The sequence below is a fragment of the Eleutherodactylus coqui genome, chromosome 6 (assembly GCF_035609145.1).
Source record: "Eleutherodactylus coqui strain aEleCoq1 chromosome 6, aEleCoq1.hap1, whole genome shotgun sequence".
Classification (NCBI taxonomy): Eukaryota; Metazoa; Chordata; class Amphibia; order Anura; family Eleutherodactylidae; genus Eleutherodactylus; species Eleutherodactylus coqui.
Window position 1 is genome coordinate 182,212,891 of NC_089842.1, and position 22,811 is coordinate 182,235,701.

Consider the following 22,811-nt stretch of genomic DNA (forward strand, 5'->3'; position numbering starts at 1 on the left):
CGTACTGCCCAGGAATTCACGGATGATTGTCTGTTCCATTCATCATTTATCTGATGAAACCACTATGTGATTCTACTGGTAAGGAAGTGGTTATTGTTAGCAAAGAATCCTTCTGGCTGAGCGAATCTCATTAGGGAATTCCATGTGCTGGAAGTTAATAAAGAGGGAACAGAGTTCTGCTTCATGAATGGCTCACATGCACTATTCATGGTTCCACCTCCATCTCTGGAGGCCTGGGGATGCTGTATGATGTAACTTGCCTCCCTGCAGCTTCCATTCAGATCTATTAGGCAGATGGCCAGGACTCCTCCTTCTATTTAGATGAAGTCATCCTGTCCCTATATTTTTTTATGGATACTACGCTGCCTGCACTATCCCAGCACCAGGGTCACGCTCCTCCTGAGCTGAAGCCGCATGGATTTCTCAGCACCCTTGCCTGCCAGGTCTTTATATCCTATGCTATGAGTTATCCAGGAAGCAGCATCAGCACCATGGGCTCTCCGAGGTGTCAGTATTCCTACAAGCAGTGGATACAAATCTCAGGGAAGCATATCTGATTTAATGCTATTCTTGCCTTATGCAAGACACAATCTCCCTGCAATCTGTGCTCCGGTGGCAGCCAGACGGAAGAGATAAACAGCTCTGTATTTCCCACAACTGATGCCGAGTAGATTGGATAATGCAGGCAGAAGCAGCATGTTTTTCAGTGCCGAGCTAACCTTAAGCACTGGAAAGGTCATTGGCATACAGATGCTACATGCATTGCAGCAGATTCCATAGTATTCGGTTGTACTGAACTATGTCCCTTTGGGAAATGGGTTGCAGAACATAATACTTGGGGTTCACACCTGACTTAGCGGACACATCCTGTTACACCCAAGGGCTACAGCATGAGAACAAAACCTAATATTTGCATAACTTTGGCCAAAAGAACCTCCAAGTGGTTTGTTTGGAGGACCTAGAATGAAAACCTTCCCTTTCTTCGGTAACCCATTGCAGTATTGAGCAGAAGGAATTTACAATCCTGGGAGAACCCTAAAGAAAGAACTGAGCAGCTTCACAATGGCAAATGAACCGGTTATACTAAATGTATATGATATGGTAAGTTCTGCATGCTTCTTGTGTCATTAAAGTGTTAAATAATCCACCTATGTAGCCTTAGTGGGATATGTAATGCTGCGGTTCTATCACCCGCCTCTCTAGCTTGTTTGCCTGCTGTCTTCACAAGCCCTGGATTTACTGCTAGTCTGCAATTTAAATGCAGATCCATTCATTTTAGTTATTTGTAGTTTTCCAGTTGATGGTCAGAATGAATTTACTGCAGTTTGTAAAACATGATTTATTTATTTTTATTGATGTTCTATGCGTGAAATAAATTGTAGTGATTGATTGTGGTCTATAGAAATAGGGATTGTGGGTGGCTATAGGTCTACAGTACAAGAGCTATGGCAGCTATCAGCTTCAGTCATTCTCACCCGATAGTCTATAATTTATGTATACGGATCAGGTTTGTTGTATGTAATAATGACTTCATTTCTTAAGAAGGTTGTTGTATGCTTGTCTGCCTAATATTCTAAGACTCTGTATATATGTCTCATAGGCCAGGAAAGGGTGCCTTCTCCTCTGAGGTCAGGTGTGGCATCTGGCGGGTCAGGGATGAAGTTTTAAATGCAATGAATAGTTTTTTAGCAAAACTTTATTTACATATTTTTGAAACAAACAAGTGTACAATCTAATGTGCAAAGGCCGTTTTACAAGATCGATTGAGATGATCACGCAACAAGCTGGGAAGTAGCGATCGCCTATCGTTTGCTTGATATACATTTACACTAAACAATAATTGGTTAATTCCCTTACTTTTGGTCATAGCTTCAAACGTTAGAACCCTTCTGCCACTCCTTTTTAGTAAGCAAATCATAACCATGCTGGTTCATAAGAAAGGGATTTGCTACAAACAATGATGATTTTTAGATCCACAGGAAAGATCTGATCAGTGAAAATTTGATGGTTTATCGCTAATGTTCGGTCACTGCACATGTATACACCTAACAATTATTAAACAAAAACACTCGACTTAATGATTAGTTGCACCATAACGGTGCCGTGTAAAAGGCTACTACATACATTGGGGGATTTACTAAAACTTGCGTACGCTAGTCTTAAATCCAAGTGCACTAGAGGAAGATGCAGCAAATTTATGAAGAGGTGCACACCTTTTTGCCTGTGCTAGAAATTCAAATTTACACCAACTATGAGCTGGCATAGATTTGCAGCAATTTTTAGCGGTAAATTTTTTGGGCAATGGAGGCCCAGACCGATCCACTAAGCTTTATCCCTTTTCTCGACACTATTCCAAAACATTGAAGATGCTAAAAGTTGCAAATATAACATGCACCAAAATATGCGAATTTTATGGCATATTTAACGGGCATAAATTATATGATAAATTATTTATTTTTAGGGTGCCCATAGACACAGCAGATCTCTGCCATAAACACATGCGGATTTCCGCTAACTGCTGGGCAGCACCAGTCAGTTGGAACAATGGGGAAGGGACTTGTTATTTGTATAGCACCAATTTATTTCCACCCAGCAAGCTGGGTACCTCGGAAGGATGGAAGACTTGAGCCAGCTACCTTGAGCCGGCTACCTGAACCATGCAGGGATTGAACCCGCAACCTTCAGACTGTGAGTAAGATCTTAGGACTTCTTAGCTCCACACAAGGCCTATAATGACAGGGGACCGCCGGCAATCGGGGTACCCTTAAACTATTTGGTAGCTTCCCTGTCTCATCTTCTATGATGACTTGTTTTCTAGATACATGCGCTAAACATCTAATTTTGGGAACATTCATTTTTGTGCCCACATACAGTAAGAGGGTTGAATTGAGTAATGGCGATACATATTAGGATTGCTTATGCCAAACACTACACAGATGAGTGTGATTAAATACTGTCTCACATGAGCATATGGTAATAGCGTATTGTACGCGCGGGTTTGGTTGATGTTCACACAAATTACATGTTCTATCTTAGCACGTATTACGCACACATACACGCCAAGATAGTACATGGCTATGAGCAACCCACAGCAAATACGCAACGTCCTTGCATACTTGCTGCGTGCCTCTCGTGGGCAGCACGTTGCAAATTACAGTTGTCTGAGCCTGGCCTGACACAGAAGTATTTGCAAGTGAACATTAAGAACAGCATGTGTCTGGTCATCAATTATGTGCCAATTAAGTAATAAATACACTGGAGCTCACTAGTATAATATCCTTGTGATAGATGGTGTCATAACTCAGTGTTCTCTAGGCTTGGTTTTCAATTCCCAGTCATTGTTACAAGGCTTGTATAAAGAGTCTAAAATTGACTTGCAGAAATGCTGCCTTCCAATAGCTGGCGCTGCAGAGATATTGTTCTATCTCCTTTATTTGCATAAAGAGAACATATACAGTGACGAGTTTCTTGGGCCCACCCTCCACCTACATAGAACGTACATGTCCACGTTTAATTGCAAACTCTTTGTTTAACACTGCACATGCAATGATTAGAATTAATAAGCAAAATACGTTGTTATGACCCTCAACTACGTTAGACTACATTTGAGGGGATTTTAATGCAGGGAGTGAAATGCATAGGTCTGAAAGAGAAAAGTGTTGGGATGCTTTCACATAATATTTCTATAAAATGCACTGAAAGATGCAGCTTAGACTTCTTTCCCACAAGTGTATATTGGCCCGCCATTTTCACAGTCAGCCAATATACGCTGTGACCTGATGCATTGGATTCCAATGCATCAGATCACATGGCTGTATTCCTGTGACGTAATAAAGCGCACGGCCGGCGAATATAGCGCCGGGCGTTTTTACATCGGGCCTAAAAGATAGTCCTGGAACTATCTTCTGGGCCGGAATACGTTGGCCGCTGCATGATCTCCTATGGGAAGCCCATGACAGCAGCCAGAGGTGGGAGGGAGTTTAGCAGCATGGCTGCTAAACTCCCTCCCTTTGATCTCCTCCCCGCTTGCTCTTTGCAATGGGAGAGGGTGGGGCGGGGGCATCACTTAGCTCTGCCCCCATCCCGCCCCCTACCATTGCAAAAAGCGAGTGGGGAGAAGAGCAGTGGTGAGCCTGCAAGGAGGAGGAAGGGGAAAGGGGCAACGGCATGGTAGCCTCGGTGTATATGCGCCGGGGCCCATGCAGTGTGAACAGGCGCACAAACGTTAGATTTGTGCGCCCGTTCAGGAGCTTTGATGCCACAGATGGTAGCGTATATTAGCCGACTATGAAAATAGTGTCCGATATACACTCGTGGGAAAGAAGCCTAAATGTACAGCTGCAGAATTCCACTACAATACCTCCATGTCTACATGCAGATTTTGGTGCAGAATTTTCAGCATCTTTTGGTGCATTTTGCAGAAATATTCTGCTCATCTGAAACCACCCTTTTAGCTACCAGCAAGAAAAGAATATAACTGAAAATGAATGGTCTAACAGACCATCTTATAACTAAAGACCCATTTACACACAACGATTATCGCTCAAAATTTACTCAAAGCCATAATTTGAGTGACAATTGTTCAGTGTAAATGCTCCCATCTTTCACTCTTTGGTGACTGAACAATGATTTTTAGCTGTGTTCAAAATCTCGTTCAATCAGAGTGAAGATAACACAGACCGCATGCTGTGTTTGCTGTCCATGGTGCTGTATTTTCCATGGGAGCGCTGATTACATTGTATTCAGCAGAGAGCCCACAGCAGCCCCTTGGCAGAACAATAGAGCTGTATGCAGCGAACAGACCACCTGCTGTTTTCTACATACAGCTCCTGGAGGCTCATTAACATGGAAATGAAGGTGATAAGCTGCTAATGGACATTAGTGTCCATTAGCAGCTTATGCAAAACAATTGCTTAATCCTTTCAAACCCAATTTGTATTCTTGTTTTCCTAGGGGGCTTACTCTTTTTCTGCCGTTATAAAACGGCGCTATCTGCTGGCTACAGCCAGTACTGCATGAGGTTACACATTGCATAGGCTCCGACATCAGAAAGGCTGGCAATATACAGTAAGACACCCCGATCGACATCTTCCAACATCAGAGCTGTACAGCCTTAAATCATAATGTCTTTAGACGTCAGACAGTGGATTGGAAAGGGTTAAAACCGCTCTTTTGAACAATTATCTTTGGATGCAAATGGCCCTTTACAAGGACAGATAATCTACCCATACTAATGGTCGCTGACCGACAATGAACTTATCTCTTAGCGTAAGGCCAGGCTCAAAAGCACACAGCATGTTCTATTTACCCATGTATTGCAATAGAGCCCTATTGTTCTCTATGGGTGTGTACACACACAATGTAATTGCATATATGTGGTGTTTTTAAGCAGCATTACCAAGAGACAATAGAAGGAAAGTAAAGAAGAAACCAGGAAGCCAGTGCATGACAGCGTGCGTGAGATGGATGGTCCAATAATTGGGCAAATGAATGTTTGAATGAACGTTTTTGCCCAATTATAGGCCCATGTCTAAGACTCATAAAAAGCACTTTCTTCCATTTTATCCGGACGTTTGCTTTTACAGCACGTATCTCCGCTTGGTTCAGGTAGCCGGCTCAAGGTTGAGTCAGCCTTCCATCCTTCCGAGGTTGGTAAAATGAGTACCCAGCTTGCTGGGGGGTAAAAGATAACTGGGGAAGGCAATGGCAAACCACCCTGCAAAAACAGTCTGCCAAGAAAACATCACGATGTGACGTCACCCGAGGAGTCAGTTGTTACTCCATGCTTGCACCAGGGGACTTTACTTATGGTTAGAATGATCCAAATAAAATATAATACTGTAAAGTGCAGCTGCAAAATTGAAGATATGTGTATAGACTTTTTCTAAATAACTCGACTCTTACCAAGAACTTCATGGTTTGGGGTTGTGCTTCTTCATGATATCAGTAAAACATCCGGAAGACTGAACCAAATCTCCAGAGAGGTTTACCCTCTTACTATACATTACCAGGTAGGTTAAAGTTGAAGTACATTGGTCCTGGATTGGCCATCTAGTCTTTAAAAAGATAGGAGTGGGGTACAAGTTTGAGAAATTCAATACGGAGTCATACCCAACTATGAAGAAGCATGTAATCTTTTATGGCATATTTGGTAAACTGAACTATCTGCAGCGTTCCTCCCATTTATTGTAGTGGCCACCCTACATGTAGAAAGAATATGTGCAGTGGGCATTCTTGATGTTTCTTTATTAAAGAATCACCAACATCAATATTAAACACACGTTTTGAAACTCACAGGGTTCTATAATACCTTTAATAGCTACCAGGGATTTCAATATTGATGACCTGGCTAGGTCATCAATATCAGATTTATGAAGATCTGACTCCTAGCACCCACGCCGATCAGCTGTTTGAAGGGTCAAGTGCTGCGGTCTCTTCATTGTTTACCAGGCACAGCGCCATACATTTTGTAGCAGCAGTGCCCGGTACTACAGCTCAATCCCATTCACCTGAATGTGACTTCAATTGGCTGATCAGTGAAAGTGCCAGGAGTCGAACCCTCATCGATCTGATATAGATGACTTATGCTAAGAATAAGCCAGCAATATTTTAACCCCTCTGAACCCCTTTATTAAATTACTTGAATAATTATAGGTCTAAAGTGGATTTGGTTAAATTTCAGCAAGCATTGCTACTACTTTGTTACCATAGCTCCGTTTTCTTAGATTGGTAGAGTTGGAAGGGTCCAATGCAGAATTCACTAAATCATCCCAGAAAGAGGGCATGAATAGCAAAGCTTCAGGCAGTTGCGACTACGAAGGGACTTAAACTCTCAATCTTCTGATCCGTAGTCAGGCGCCTTATCAATTAGGCCAGGCAGTCCAGAGTTTTATCACAGTCAAACCAAGATCCCCTGGTTAGGCTAAAATTACGTGAGGTTAAATCAATAATTTAAATGTATGTTTACCATCACTTGTAAAGAGGCTAATTCGAAAGTGACAATAAGTATGGTGCACTTCCTGTTTGAAAGTATGCCAAATGGATGCCGTAATAAAACAGATGCCAATATCTTTAAAAGTATGGTAAAACAACTCGAACTACTGATTTACAACTATATGACAATATTTACATTTTGAATGAGAATACCCTTAGGCCTCCTTCCCACGAACGGATTTACGCCGCGTAAATTCGCGGCAAAAATCCGCTGCGTTGCCCCCTGCTATTAGGTTCTATTGAACCTAATAGCTCCATGCTCACGGTGCGGAATTCCACCGCGGAATTTCGCACCGTGAAATCTCCCGTCCTCACCCGCAGCATGCTCTATTTGCCGCGGGTGTACGCGCTGACGGCTTCCATTGCAGTCAATGGAAGCCGTCCGTTCACGCTATCTCCCGCTGTAGCGAGCGGAAGATAGCGTGAAAACGCTTCCCCGCCTACCGCTGCCGCGTCATATGACGCGGCCGGCACGTCATATGACGCGGCCGGCGCGTCACGTGACACGGCCGGCCGCGTCACGTGACGCGGTGGGCGTGTCACATGACGCGACGGCGGTGGGCGGGGAAGCGTCTTCACGCTATCTTCCGCTGGTAAGTATGGGGTCTCTGGGGGGCGCCGTGACGGGCTTCACTGCGGAATATTCCGCAGCGGAGCCCGTCACGCTCGTGTGAAGCCGGCCTTAAAGAGCACAGCACATAATAACAGACTTCATATCTGGGGTAGTATATAAATCAGACATGTAATGTGATAGGTTTGCATACTAAACACAACTGGAAACCAGCTAAAAGCCTCAATACATTGATTACCTTATAGATGGTAATGTCAATTCCCAACCTAGCATACCGTCCAACAACTTGGTACTGGTTGGCATCCTTCATCTCTGTCCACACTGTCCAATCTTGTTTCATTACGTCCGGTATCTGTTGCTCCTGACAGGTAGAATAGCGCGGTCTGCTGCATTATTTTGCCCAGTAAAAAAAAAAAGTGGGAAACCCGAAAGGACCTATTAAGTTGTGGAATCCACCAAAATCCACTGCAAATTGGATTTCATAGATCCTTTAAAAATAGAAATAATGCCGCCATTTTGAATAAAGCCTTCTATATGTAGTTTTCTAATTGTGTCTGGCATGTTAACTGAGACACCATAAATATATAAGATTTTCTACAGTAAGGCAAGAAATTTATAGAAGCCCGGACAACCTTATAAATGATTCTTCTTCTATAACATTTTGATTTCTGCACAATAAACGCTCATTTCCTCATGAAGAAGTAGTTTAATGCATATTCATACGTCCAGCTGCATATCATACAGGCAATTGAATATTGCTGAAGTTGTTTCCTCAGCTTACAAAAACTGTTGCACATAATATAAATGTTGATATCTTCCTAAGGATTTGCACATAAATATAATGCTTTTTTTATGCACTTATATATTCAGTATGTTTAATATTCTCCATCTTCAAGATGAATTTGCTGTCTGGTCAATGTTCCCTACCTCCTCCTGCTGTCAGTCATAGTCAGCGCCATGTTCGCAGTGTTATCTGTGGAAGACACGGCATCTCCTGTCAGTTTCCCAGTCCCCATTGGGTGCGCGTGCAGCCGGCCAGGCTCTTAAAGGGCCGACACACACCCAGTTTTTCTACTCCTAGCCAATCCAGGCAGGCCTCTAACTATTTAAGGCACCCTAAATGGCTAGCAGGTGCCCAAGCAATTAGTTGCCATACTGTGTGAAGGTAAAAGAGGGTTTCTGTCTTATCGTCTGATATTTGATCCATGCCTAAACCACCCAGCTAACATGACCTCTCCAATCCTGACCTCAGCTCGTTGTTTAACTATGCTTTACCTTCTCTTTTGCTTGCCATGACCTTTTTCTTGATCTACATTGTAAGCAGGGATGGAGATAGAGGAAGTGTGTGTGTGTGGAAAAGGGGTGTTATTTTGAAGTTAAGTGCCATTCTCAGAAGTTTTCCTGCTCCTACCCCGGCTGACCCTCACTACACAGGCAAACAGGATCTCATTATTTACCCTTTTTGGGACCCACCAATTGCTTGTATATTTTAAACACCAGCAGAACTGATGAAGGGGTTCTCCCCAAAACACGTTTTCATAAGGTGATCACGTACTTTATTAAATAAAGGGAGAAGTTTTCCACACCTTTGGTCACTTCCTACTTGCTTTAACCTGGAGTGTTGCGCCTTCTCCACTGCCCGTTTTTCGTCCTATTCTCTTGCTCTGTCACGCCCACCCAGGTGGTGTGTCATCTGGTCAGGCAGCACCTCCACCATTAAAGTTACCACTCCACTCTCTTCACCACGTATGTAGTATCATTGTTCACAACAAACACGACTGTACAGGTTTTGCTCCACCCCTCTCTTTCCTCCTCGTCCACAACCTCAGAAGTTGGACCTGCATCTATCACAGATTTATGGCATATCCTATGAGTGAGAAAATCAGAACTAGCAATGTTTAATTGCTAGAGTCTTGTGGGGTACGTGAGGGATTCCAGAGGCATAGTTGGGCTTTTTGGCAGTTTAAAAAGTTTCAACTCAAGTAGTGAAAGAGTGAAAAAATAGTTACCCAAGGAGGTTTCTTGCACTTACAAATACTTGGACCATCCAGAATGACTGAAATAACACCGCAACATTTGTTTTTACCCTACTAAGTCCAGAAGACAGGGATATATATATATATATATATATATATAGCACAAAGTTAACTGTGAAATAGTTGTTGCACCTCTGAGCATCGAGTGAGATCCAAGGCGGCCTTAGAAAACTCATAGCATATGGCTGCTTTGACGTCAGTAGCAGTAACAGTAGTGTGAAGTCTAAATCTAATACTAATAAACTGTAAAAAAATAAAAACAGTAAATCTCAAAATGTGCAACCAGGAGGTGATGTAAATGTATTATTTCAGTGCTCAAACACAGGGTTGTTCTAGTGATCAATGTACAGTATAATAGACTACCTTTTCTGCTAGGCCTGACCTTCCATATCATGTCATCAGCCTAGTAGATTAGTGACCCTTTACTGTAAAACAATTTATTGGAAGAGGCCATATATAAATATGGGTACCCACCTGATTAGTGACCTGTATTTCGCAGAGTACAGACACTATGGGCAATATAGGTTAGACAACCTATTCTTCAATGGTAAAGGCTGTGTGGACCAGACATGGACTGGTCATCTGTGTAAGTTATTGGAATCTAAATTGGCCAGTACAACCAAAAGGTATGCAAAGGTAAAAAGTACATAGCCACCATGCAGTGTGTTGGGGGATACTGTTCAATAAAGGGATGAAGTTCTAAAGAATAATAATAATAAAAAAGTACAGGAGTCCACTTATGATATGTGTTAGGTCTGCATAAAAAAGATGTGTTTTTCTTTTTGGACACACTTAAAATTGTGCTGGTATTGGAAATTAACCTAACTGCTATAGCACATTCCAAAGAACTGGTGCGACACAAGAAATGCCTTGGCAACCGGAATGGAAAGATTGCACTGTGAAGGGAGGTTAGTCTTAGATCACTTGCAGAACAAAGTGGACGTGTTAGGGTGATAGACAGAGATGTGGGGGCGATATAGGGAGGTACAGCACAGTGGAGAACTCTATGGATGAGTGTGAGGGTTTAAATTGTATTTTATAGTGGATGGACAAACAGTGTAGTGACCGGCACAGGGTGGAGGCATCAGTGTAGTGACTGGCACAGGGTGGAGGCATCAGTGTAGTGACCGGCACAGGGTGGAGGCATCAGTGTAGTGACCGGCACAGGGTGGAGGCATCAGTGTAGTGACTGGCACAGGGTGGAGGCATCAATATAGCGGTTTGACTGAAAGATGAGCCCAACTGTTGCATTCCAGACAGAGAGCAGAGTTTGGAATAGGGAAGACTGATTAGAATGGAGATATAGTAATGGATATGTCAATGAAATTAAATCAAAACTATTTAATGCTTGGCTTGTATGCTGCTCTCTAAGCCTTCTAAATATTTTACATAATAGTAGCCATAGAATTCAAAATGTGCATGGCTCGGTCTGGCTCCTTGGAACAGCTGTTACAGCCAACAATTGCATCCAAGGAAATCAATGCAATGCTAGGATGCTTTCACGTGCGGCAGAATAATCTGCACAGACAAATCTGCCACATAATTTGCATGTCTTACATGCCAGGTTTGATGAAGATTTGACACTGAATTTGAGGGTTTGCAAATGACCAAAATCCACAGCAATTCACCATCAAAATCTACATGCAAGTCATATGGCTTTCGTGGTCGACTTGTCTGGGGAGATGTTTTCGCCACATGTGGAAGTACCCTTAGAATTAGTTTCCATGCAGAGGCTACAGTGCATCCACAATGCAGCCAAAAAGTACATTGACCTATGATTTTACAGCAAATCAGTTTATTTTTTAAAACTGCTTGTTAATGGTTGTGCGGTGTTGTATTCGCTGTAATGAGAACGATCAGTATTTAATCGAACGATGAGTGAACGAGCCGACGATTATAATTATTTTTAGTCCTGCATAAAATGCACAAGAAAGGGAACAATTTATCGTTCATTGTTGGCTGCGTTTACACTGAACGATTATCGCTCATTTTCGTTTAGCATAGTACAAGAGGGAACTCTCAGTGGCAGTTTCCCATATATAAATACTCCAATTAAAAATGATTAACAACTTACTTTTCTTCTATACTAGTTTATTACTATTATTATTCTTCTAAACTATATCGAACGGTGTTTCTCAACCTTTTTCGGCCATGGGGCACCCCTGGAAAAAAGTTTTTACCTACCAAAAGGGGGGGGGAGGGGGGTCAGGGGGCATGTCTTATCACAATGTATGATTTTACCTCCAATATTCCAGATGCCTGGTGGCCCCCAGTGAGCACAGCTCTGCTGGCTACTTCCGAATCACCTAAACAGCAGTGCTCATTAGAGTATCAGGGAGTGCGGTATCTTGTGAAATCAGCTGCGAAAGCAGGAGCTGAATTCCACCTAAAATCCACACCGATGGCGCATATTTTTAATGTATCTTTTGCAGAAGTGCTGCAGATTTTGCTGCGGAGTTTTCCAGCATTTTCGCTTCGTGTAAACATACCTTTAGGGCTTCTACCCACTAGCGTTTTTTTTTGTGCGATGCGATTTTAACATTAGAATGTCCCATTGAAAAAAATGCAGCGATATCGCAGCATTAATAAAAAAAGCTAGTGGGTAAAAGCCCTAAGGCTGGAATAACACAGGACATTCTGCAGCAGATCAGCAGCGGAAAGCCTGCCTCAAAACCCATACCACTTGCTGTGGTTTTGACGTGGATTTTAAATGTGGATTTCTGTGCGAAATTCACCCCCTCATTGAAGAAAGCTGAATTCTGCAGCTGAAACGGCGATAAAGTTGACATGCTGCGGAATTAAATTCGGCATGCCATGTGAATTTCCACACGATTTTTGTGCGGATTTCTTTCACAATTTGTAGATGAGATTTTCAAAATCTCATCCACTTTGCTGCTACTGGGAAAGCCAATAAATTTCTATGTTGTGGGTGCGCACAGAAATTTTGTGGCAAATCCACCCGATGTGGACCCAGTGTAAAGGGATTATCCAGACAGCGTTTGCCAGGACACACTGCGTTTGAAGCGGAATCACTGCTCCGACCCCTGTGTAGTGGCCGGCAATTGTAAATGCTAGCGCTGCTCTCATTGACATCAAGGGGCCTACAAATACAAGTGCCAGCCGCTACATATTGGTCGGAGCAGTGCTCCAACCCCTACGTAACCTGGTGGGCGTTGCCTGGAAAACACATTTAATGTTGGCCAAGTAATTCCCAGCCCGGGAGCCACAGCACCCCGGTTTGGAATCACTAATATAGGAGATGTGACTGCAAAAGTCACTTGGGTCTTGCCATGGCCAAGCACAACCCTTCTGTACAGCTTGTGGAGAATGAATAGCTGAAGGATATCCCCTACTGCTAGTGCTGTGCTCTAAACGGGCAGTATAAAGTTTGGTGAATGTAATCCAAACCTGGATGGGGCTCAAAAGTTGAGGTTTTATAGCAATTCAGGAATACTCTGCCTAATAAATATTGGGATAAGTAATCTTCTGGTGTTATTACAGCAATATACAGGGTGACATGAAAAAGCCAGATCCAGCACTATGTCTAGCTACTGGTGTCCTATACTAATAGAACAGTGGCATACTATAGGAAGGCATGGATGTATTACATGATGGTATGGTACAGAAGCACCTAAGGGCTCTTGAACGTGGATTTCAATTTGGTGTTGTGGCCCCTATTATAGATAGGGAGAAAAACATAATTGCAAAGTTGTAGAGTAGTTTGTAGAAGAGAAGAAGAAATCTGTTTTCCGCATGTCTCTAAGTCCCCTGGGAATGGTGCTATAACGGAAGTAAGGAAACATAAATACTGGTAGTACAGAATATGTGAAAGTGTACCTGAAATGGCCTCCTCCTGATACGATACACGCATGAAGCCGTTCGAGAGTGCAGTAGGGGGCTGACGGTACTGTTGCAAGAGAAAATTAGCATTGTCTTCTGATTGGGTTGTGCTCATACTAGTTACTTGGATTGCATCAGCGCTTCGCTGTTCACTAACACGATTGATTAGTAAAGATTTAATGCACACACCGAGCGTAGAGGTACAATGGGAGGTCCTACTCAGTGTTGACAGCCATCTTTGTATGCACATTGAAAGGGAAGGCTGTCAATCACGTAGTGAGACCGCCCACTGGACTCATAAACTCAGAGTTAGCAGGAATTTATTAAATTAATCCTTTCCAATCCACTGTCTGACGTCTGAAGACATTCTGATTGAAGGCTGTACAGCTCCGATGTCGGAAGACGTCTGGCAGGGTATTCTTACTGTATATTACTGGCCGCTCTGTTGTCAGGGGTCTCTCCAGCATGCCCCATACCGCAGTACTGGCTTTAGCCAGCAGACGGCGCCATTGTATAATGGCTGAAAGAGAAAGCCCCCTAGGAAACCCTAAATCCAAAATTGGATTGCAAAGGGTTAAAGGTTATAGTGAATCCTTTGCCATAAAACTATTTATCACCTTGGCTTCTGGTCTATAACATTCTGCCTGAGAAAAGAATCTCAAGTTAATTGTTTTAAAATACATAGTAATAAAATTTAAACCATTGGCCTATTGGACGTTTTCCATTCTCAGTCACTTCCCAAATTACTTGTCTTTCTATTCAAATGGTCCAAGGCCAAATGCCAAGTCAAGACATTGCAGTATATTGTTCCGAATTGTTGAAAGTCAGCTATAAGCTATGAAGGGGCTTCTATAACAAGCTTCCTCTATTTCATCCAATACACTAAAATTTCACCAGGTCTTCCATTTTGCCAACTGCATAATGCTAATTCCTGGATTTCTTCCTTATAGCCTCCTGTGAATGCTTCAAATAATAGTCATAGAGGGGAATGAATCTTCAGTTTGGAATATGTAACCTCTTGTACTTGATCCTCATAATAGACTCAGTCACATCAGAAATATTGTAGTTTTCTATATTTCCCTTTAAGGCTTAATATTACATCAAAAAAGTGTCTATAGGTAATGAATTACTGCTGAACCTTCTTCTGCACATAGGAAACTGCCTCTCCTGCAATTCTGCTAGGGATGCCTCACAGATGGCATAATTCCTCTCCTACTATGTAATGAGAACTGCAATTTAATTCTCTGTGGGAATCGTCTATCTGAAGAAATGCAGCATGAACTAGTAAAAGGCAGCAGAATTTCAGTACATGCATATATTTAGTTTTTTTTTATCCTTTATATCTTTTTACTAGCATCTTATTGTATTTTAGATTACTGCAAAGCCTGGAATATTGCATTTTAGAGTATCACAGAGTGCCAAATGGAAGGGCAAAAATGGAAAAAAACTGAAATAATTTCTGTCCCAAAGTCCACAATTTCCCAAGTACAATGATAATCTAGATTGGATTATGTAGGTAGCTGTATTTTGCCATTAAATTCAAGAAGTCCACCCAGTTTATGCACTAATTGTACCATTTCATTGAAGGTCAAAGGGCCACTCTGCTGAAAACACTTTTTTTCATCCCTGCCCGGTCACCTGATTGCCTGTCACACTCTGGAGTTCTCTTCTGTATATTGCAATCACTTCCATGCAGTGCAGCCTCCTGTCTGATGCTTATTGGGCACAATCTTGATACTGAGATTTTTGCTTTCAGATCAATCCCATGATACATCAGCACAGCATTAGCTACCATTTCTGCTTTCTGGGTGAACAGTTTATTTATTATTACCTTCTGTATTCGCCTAAATAGCCTACAGACCATAAGTATACAGTCAGGAAGATGAGCTGTAATCTCCTCTATTGTATCTGTGTGACAGGAGAGGTGTGATTATCATCAGTAACTGTGATAGGAGTCACCCTTGAAGGAGGTTCTGTGATAGGCCCATGTAAGAGCATCACATAGACTGAGAAACTGACTAGAAACTGAACAGATAAACCCAAATGAATCTGAGCTGGTCAGAATTGACATCACATGACTAAGGCCCCCTGCACACAGGCAGAAATTCCGCAGTGGGATTTCCCGCAGAATTTCTGCCGTGGGTGCTGCCATAGGATTGCATTAGAAAATGCAATCCTAGGCAGACGGCCGCAATTTGTTCGTGCAAAATCACGCGGGGAAAACAAATCGCGGCATGTTCTATTTCTGTGTGGGGCTCGCAGTGCCAAGCACAGAAATGTCACTCCCCAGCCGACGGCTCAGCTCTGCGCATGCGTCAGCTGTTCGGCAGCTGGCACATTAAAGAGCCGGAGCCGCGGGAGAGGTGAGCGCCACGCTGGTTCCTGCAAGGGCTCGGGTCGGATCCCGCTGCGAGAATTCTCGCAGCCGGATCCGACCCGGCCGTCTGCAGGCGGCCTATCTAAGGGAAAAGAGGCCAGAAGTTTCAGATAGAAAGGAATAAGTAAGCAAGATAACAAACTTATATATACTGGGGGGATAGCTACAATGAAAAAGATTTCACTGGAGCGGCCCTTTAAGGTTCATCCGTACCAGAAATAGTCTTAATTTACACCATGAGGACTCAATGCACTACCTTATTATATATCTGCATGGAACACAGAATTCGACAATATATACTATCCCTATGTATAGTGTAACAACTATACTATATCTAACAGACTCAATGGGAACACAGAAGAAAAATGTGGCAAGCTCAATTGCATGTGTCAGACAGGCAGTTTTGTGTCCGCCCTGTTACACACCGGTTCAACTTTGGGCTATCTAAAAAGGCAGTAGTTGGGGAGCCCTGGTTTTCACCATTGACCCTTCCAAGGTATGGTCTTTGCTTGAGAGTCCCCAAGCCATTAATCTCAAAGGTAGTTGCGGTAGAGTGGCTGCTAACGCTGCACTATGCCTAGGCACGGACCTGATGGTGTGAACAGGTGCATACTCAAAGAATTTGCGATGGTTAGGGCTAGCAGCACAGCTCAGTAACAAAGTCTATGCAGAAGGTCAGCGCAAACAGCAGGCAATAACGAAGTCCAGTAAACAGAGCTAATGCTAGGGAGGACAGAAGTCAGAATTGTCCGAAAACAGTCGAAGGTCAAAACCAGAATACACAAACAAACTTGGACTTTGATACAATAGCTGATAGGACCAATTGCTTAGGTATTCTCCATGAGGGGAGCATACTTAATATAGCCAGGGTGATCACAGGGACTGGTCATGAACCAGATCCGGGAGTGCCCGTTGGCTCTTTAAGGTAGAGGTTGGGAGCCTTCCAGGCAGAAACCAGATAGAAGGCAGATGGATGAGTGCAGTATGCCGGATGGTGGCACCCAAACATGGCCCTGTTAGCAGGCAAGCAGCCGTGACGCGCTGTGACAGCATGTCATATTTAAGAGAGGAGAATATGGTGCCTAACTGAGCCCATATGGACTGCAGTGTACCTGCTACCATAATCTCTACACTTTACAAGAGTTTGACAGTGGGGCTTGAATACTTTACATTCAAAATATTGGATACACCCAAAAGTATCTATACTATCTAGTTCCATGATTTGCCGAAGCAGACATGTTTATTGTAGAGCTTAGGGAGATAGCTGCCAGCCCAGCCAAAGTGAATGATATTTCTTACCTAATAGTACTTTTTTGTCTATGGTCAACTCCCCTCAAAGGGGTTGTCTAGTTAAAACTATCGATGACCTATCCACAGGTAGGTCATCAATAGTAGATTAGTGGAAGTCCACTGCCTGGGATCCCCTCTGATCCACTGTTTGCCAACCTGCTGCCTTTGTGCACTGATCTGATTTCTGCAGGAAGCAGGCAACTCTGTTCCCACTGTAGTGGCCAGACTTGGTACTGCAGGCGAAGTTCACATTTAAGGGCTTTTACCCGCTAGCGTTTTTGTAACGCTGCGATATCGCAGCGTTTTTTTCAATGGGACTTTTTTCATGTTAAAATCGCATCGCACAAAAATCGCAAAAGCACAAACTTGCGATTTTTGTTCGATGCGATTTTAACATTAGAAAGTCCCATTGAAAAAAACGCAGCGATATCGCAGCGTTAAAAAAACCGCTGGTGGTTAAAATCCCTTATTCAGTGGGAACTTTGCCTGTAATACCAAGCCAGGCCACTGCAGCGGGAACACAGCTGTCTGTTTCCTGTAGAAATCAAATCAGTGGGGAAGCACACTGGCGTGACCAACACCTGATCAGCGCAATTCCTGTGCACTGGACCTCAACTAATCTACTATTGATGACCTATCCTGACAGGTCATCAATAGTCTACAACTGCACAGCCCCTTTAACACTCTGCATAACGAACTGAGTTCTCCCAAGGTGAAGCTTTGTTTTGTTAATGTGGCCAAATAATGGTCTGCACAAGATAAGGAAGTCTATCTTGGATTGAGCTGTTGGGAAAACATAATTGCAGCTCTAGAAAAAGAATAACTAAAAACAGAGAACTTTTGAGTAATGTTTCCAATTAGTCACCCACTGCTATTTTTATGTATTTCATATCATTTTGTTGATATGTATCTCACAAATGTAAATGATTCCAGTTAGTCTAAGAATGAACATAGAGGGCACTTTCTATGCAGAGATATAAATAATTCCTTGGATTTGTGAAAAGCGATTGCCAGGGGCTTTGTCTAGTTTGTGTCATTAATTAAACAAAGTCTATTCTTAGATAGCTGCCATTATTTGTGACTGTACTGCTATAAACTTTCCCATTGCCGGGCATGCAGCATTTAATGATAAGCCATGTATCTGGGCAACAACATCTTACTGTGGCATAAAGACTCCACATGAAGAGTACCAGCATTCGCTAATAATCCAGTCCTAGGAGACTGCATCTGCTCAGGTTTTGTTCTAATTTTCTGTACCCTTGCAAGCACAGAGTCAATTCCTCATTTAGACTGTGTGCTGTGTGGGTGGAAGCTCTATTGCAGAGAATATTCATTTATGTTGACATTGATTACCATCTACAAGATTTTCTTTATGACAAGAAGCACAGGGTGAACTCACGGCAAGGTAACTGATGCAATTAGTTTGTAGAAATGTTCTGCTTCATCAATGGGTAATCATGCTTTAAGGGGCCGCCAGCACTATTAGAAGGGGGTCCGCCTCTTAGAACGCCATCTATATATCTGAGTAGAAAGCCCATCATAAAGAGTGCCCCTCTGGCCCGACCATATACTTCATGGTTGATATTCATTTAAATGGCTGGCATTTATAAGGACGTTGTCTGCAGAAGGGAAGAGGCACAGATTACAGGATCACCATAGCATGAGCGCCATTGTTAGTGGCAAACTGGGACATAAAGAAATATCTCCTTATTTGTGTACATGCAGATTCTGTAATGTCAAACTAGGACATGAACACTCTTATTAGCATGTGAATTGCAGAACGGCGAACTGGACACGAAACACGCGGACATGATTGAGAAACAGATATAAACGTTATGCCATTCACACTCACAAACTGGTGAAACCAGATCAAACAGCAGAACTGCAAAATTGACGACGTACTTGCAGACAGACACAAACCAACGGCTGATAAATGCTTAAAAAGATGGAATAGATATAGTGTGAGGTATTAGTTTGTATTTTGGCCAAAATACTTAGGCCCGCAAGCCCACTTCATGGGTCCTCATTGTCTTGTGAGTCCCTACACTGATGAGACAACTAACCCCAGGAAACCTGCCTGCAATGCGAGGGTGATCCCGATCCCGCGCTGGAACTGGGGGACTTACCTCATTCTAGATGATAAAAGACCCACAGCAAGACACAGTTCATCCTACACGTATGGACAGATGCACAGACATGCAGGAGCATGACACTGTTCACACTGGACATCCTGAACATAGAACAGACATCTCATGTCTGGTCACATGCACAGACACCTAATGTCCAGCCACATGCACAGACACGCAGGAACATGACACTATTCACACTGAACAAAAAGAGAAAAGGCCAGTAGCCTCTAGCAGAGGAGCTGGTATATATGAGCAATAGACCTTGGGGATTAGCTGGCTGAAACAATCCACACCCAGCCAGCTCAATCAACATAACCTGTGAAGCTATACTGCTGAAAACCCCTGTAGTACAACAGATCCTAGCAGCGAACCCTAAAAGCTATACATGTACGGCAGTTTGCACAAAAAGCTTGGTGGCTGTGGTTGTACGTTGACACGGAGTTTACGGGGCTGTCCAACTTTAAAAAAATGTGTTTTTAAACAGCTGGCCATGCCATAAAATACCAAAAACAGCAAATGTTGCCTCTCTTCTCCCCTTTGAGAAACAGCACAGCAGTTCCCGCAGCTCTCTCAGTCTGTACTGAGAGTGGAAGTCAGGTAACCGCTACAGCCATTCAGAGGCCACAGCGTCACCATGCCAAAATCCTAGCACCATGTCACTCAGGATGTGAGCTCTGATGCCAGGAGAATGGGCAGCAGTGACGTGGCAACAGACAACGGACTTCGGTAGTCAACGCAGACAGGAAGGGTTATGGAAACTGCTGTGCTATTTCCCAGAGGGAGCAGAGGGGCAACTACTGCTTCTTTTGCTATTTTATGGCATGGCCAGCTGTTTAATTTTTTTAAATTTTAAGTTGGACAACCCTTTTAACACATTGGCAACATGCAACATAAATGTATACTACAACCGCCAAGCTTTTCGTGCAGATCACTGTACATGTACAGCATTCGTACTATGTGGGCCTAGCAGGTGAGCCCGTAGTGTCCTCAGTAGGATACGGTGGGAAATAATTTCAACAAAATTTGTACTCCTTCCCTTCTCAAGTCTGCTGTGTGTCCAAATAATAGTTTATCTCCACATACAGGGCATTTACGTACTCGGGAGAAATTGCTTAGTTATTTGTAGAATGTTTTTTCTCTTATTGCCCCTTGTGAAAAGGAAAAATTTGGGGCCAAACCTACATGTTTAGGGAAAGATTGTAATTATTCATTTTCAAAGTCTAATACTAAAAGATGTATGAGGTCAAAAGACTCACTATGCCCCTTTATGAATTTCTTGAGGACTGTAGTTTCCAAATCTGGGTCCTTCGAGGGATGTTGCTTGTCTTTGCACCTCAAGGTCTCTGCAAACCTGAATGGTGCCCAGTCATATGGGGGAGAGAGGGAGAGAGAGATCTCCCCTCCGTTCCTCCCCGCTCTCCCCCGCCACTCCCCCCTGCCGCTACTCGCTCGAGTAGTTAGCCTTAGCGAGTATACTCGCTCATCTCTACTTCTGAACTGAGCAACACTACAACTACTTATTTGATATATCTCTGAAGAGGACCAATGGGTGCCATTCTCTTTTAAAAAAATATTTGCCTATGTTGTATTATTATATAAATCTACCAGTTCCACTTGTCTGGACTTGTAACTTGTTCCCTGAATGTTGGTACCTTGAACAAATTCAGTCTATCTTTATATAGAGAGTAAAACAAGCATACAAAGTACACTTGGGGGTTTCCTAAATTTTTCTTTTATAAATAACAATAGCTTAATTACCCTGCATTGCCCAGGTATCCAATGATGTCCTGGCTTATTCCCTCTCTTTATGAGTTCTGGCCGCATGTTGCTCGAGGGTCTCTGCAGCCCTTGATGTCTTGGCTCGATCTCACAATATTTGAAGTCGAGCCTCAAGCTGCTCTGTGGTTTCTGATGCCCTTAAATGCACTGGCTTCTCTCCTCTCTTTTAGAATTCGGGCCTCATGCTGTTCCGAAGTCCCTATAGGCCTTTATGTCCAGGCTCTTTCGTGCTCATTTTTAAGTCGTTGGTCATGTTGTTCGCTTGGTTTGGCTGGATGTGTCCGATGGGTTTCTGTTTTTGCTGAGGCATTCTGGATCCACTACATGCCTGAATAATTCGCCATGCTGAATCACAAAGCATTTTATTTTACCATAGATTACACGACAATCCTCGTTTATTGAAACTGCGTAACAAATTGATAGTTGCATATAGCAGCCAATCATCATTCCTTAAGCTGTTATAGTAAAATTAAAGCTGTGATGTGATAGGTTGCTATGAGCAGCAAACAGTTGAACCCTCCCCCCCAACCCCCCACCCTTGGTGACAAGCCTATTTTTTGCTTTAAGGACCAAGTGAATGTTATCGTCACATTGCGAGAACCATAATTTGTTGACAAAGCTGTATGAGGGCTTGTTTTTTTTGAGTAGAAGTTGTATCTTTAATGGCACCACTCTGGGGTACATATGTGTTGTATAACTTTTATTTCTTTTTTGGGGGGGGGCTGTGATAGATGTAAAAACCCCTCAGAAATTCCGCCATTGTTTATAGGTTTTGTTTTTGCGGCATTCACCATTCGGTAAATATAACATGATTATTTTCTTATTTGGATCAGCACAATTACTGCGATACCAAGTTTATGTTGTTTTTTTTTCATTTTTTACTACTTTTGCACAATAAAAACACATTTTTAAAGAAACACAATTGAATCTGCATCCGCATTCTAAGATCGATAGCATTTTTATTTTTCTGGCAACAGAGTTATGTGAAGTGTTGCTTTTTGTGGGAAGAGTTGTATTTTTTATAAAGGTCCATTTACATATAACGGTTAACGCTCAAAATTGGTTCACATGAATGAATTTGAGTAATAATCGTTCCATATCGTTATCGGTTGTTTAAGCTGACTTAAGCTCGCTGGCTTGTCGTTCCGTGTAAATTCTTCCTGTTCCGTGCTTCCCAAAGGAGGTGAAGTGCTGAGCGAGAACTGGATGAGAAGCCTGCAAGCTGGCGGCAAGTCTTTCAGTGTAAACGTTCTGCGCCAGCGCTGATGACCTTAGCGGTGACGTCAGCGCTCATGCAGTCACTTATCCGACTGCCGGCTTGTGTAAAAGGGCCTTAATAGGCAAAGTTACATGGCAAACATGGAGGGCTTTGTCAGGCTTCAGGCTGCCATAGGATGCTATTGTTACCTTGCAATCACATTGCGGGATGATGATGGATAACAGAAGGATCCCCCCTCCCTGTCATCTGTTTAATTACTGCAATTGCTATTGATTGTGGCATGTAAAGGGTTAAACTGTCAGTATCTGAGGTTTTTCTGCACGTTGTGGTTAGAGCAGGAGCCTGGCTGTCAGTAGTCAGCTAACCATCGCCTTAAAAAGATATATGTGCAGATAGAAGTCCATTAGTGAGGTCAGTAAAAAGTCGGATTGACAGTCACTAAGGAGATAAGTTGGATCATGAGCTGTATGTGTACCAAGTATGGTTGAGATCGATCAAGGCATGTAGGAACCTATGAAGAACAAAGTAACAAATGCACAGACACATTTTTAATTTTATATATAGATTATTCAAATTA

General features: G+C 42.8%; 1 protein-coding gene across 1 annotated transcript in view; it reads left to right on the forward strand.

The window, feature by feature from the left end:
- The first annotated feature begins 357 nt into the window (after positions 1–357).
- Positions 358–22,811, forward strand: part of LOC136633012 (deubiquitinase DESI2-like) — a 103,008-nt gene continuing 80,554 nt past the window's right edge. Inside the window, exon 1 of the mRNA XM_066608402.1 lies at positions 358–1,101. Coding sequence (XP_066464499.1) covers positions 1,063–1,101 — 39 coding nt within the window. The 5' untranslated portion in view covers positions 358–1,062. The remainder of the gene's footprint in view (positions 1,102–22,811) is intronic.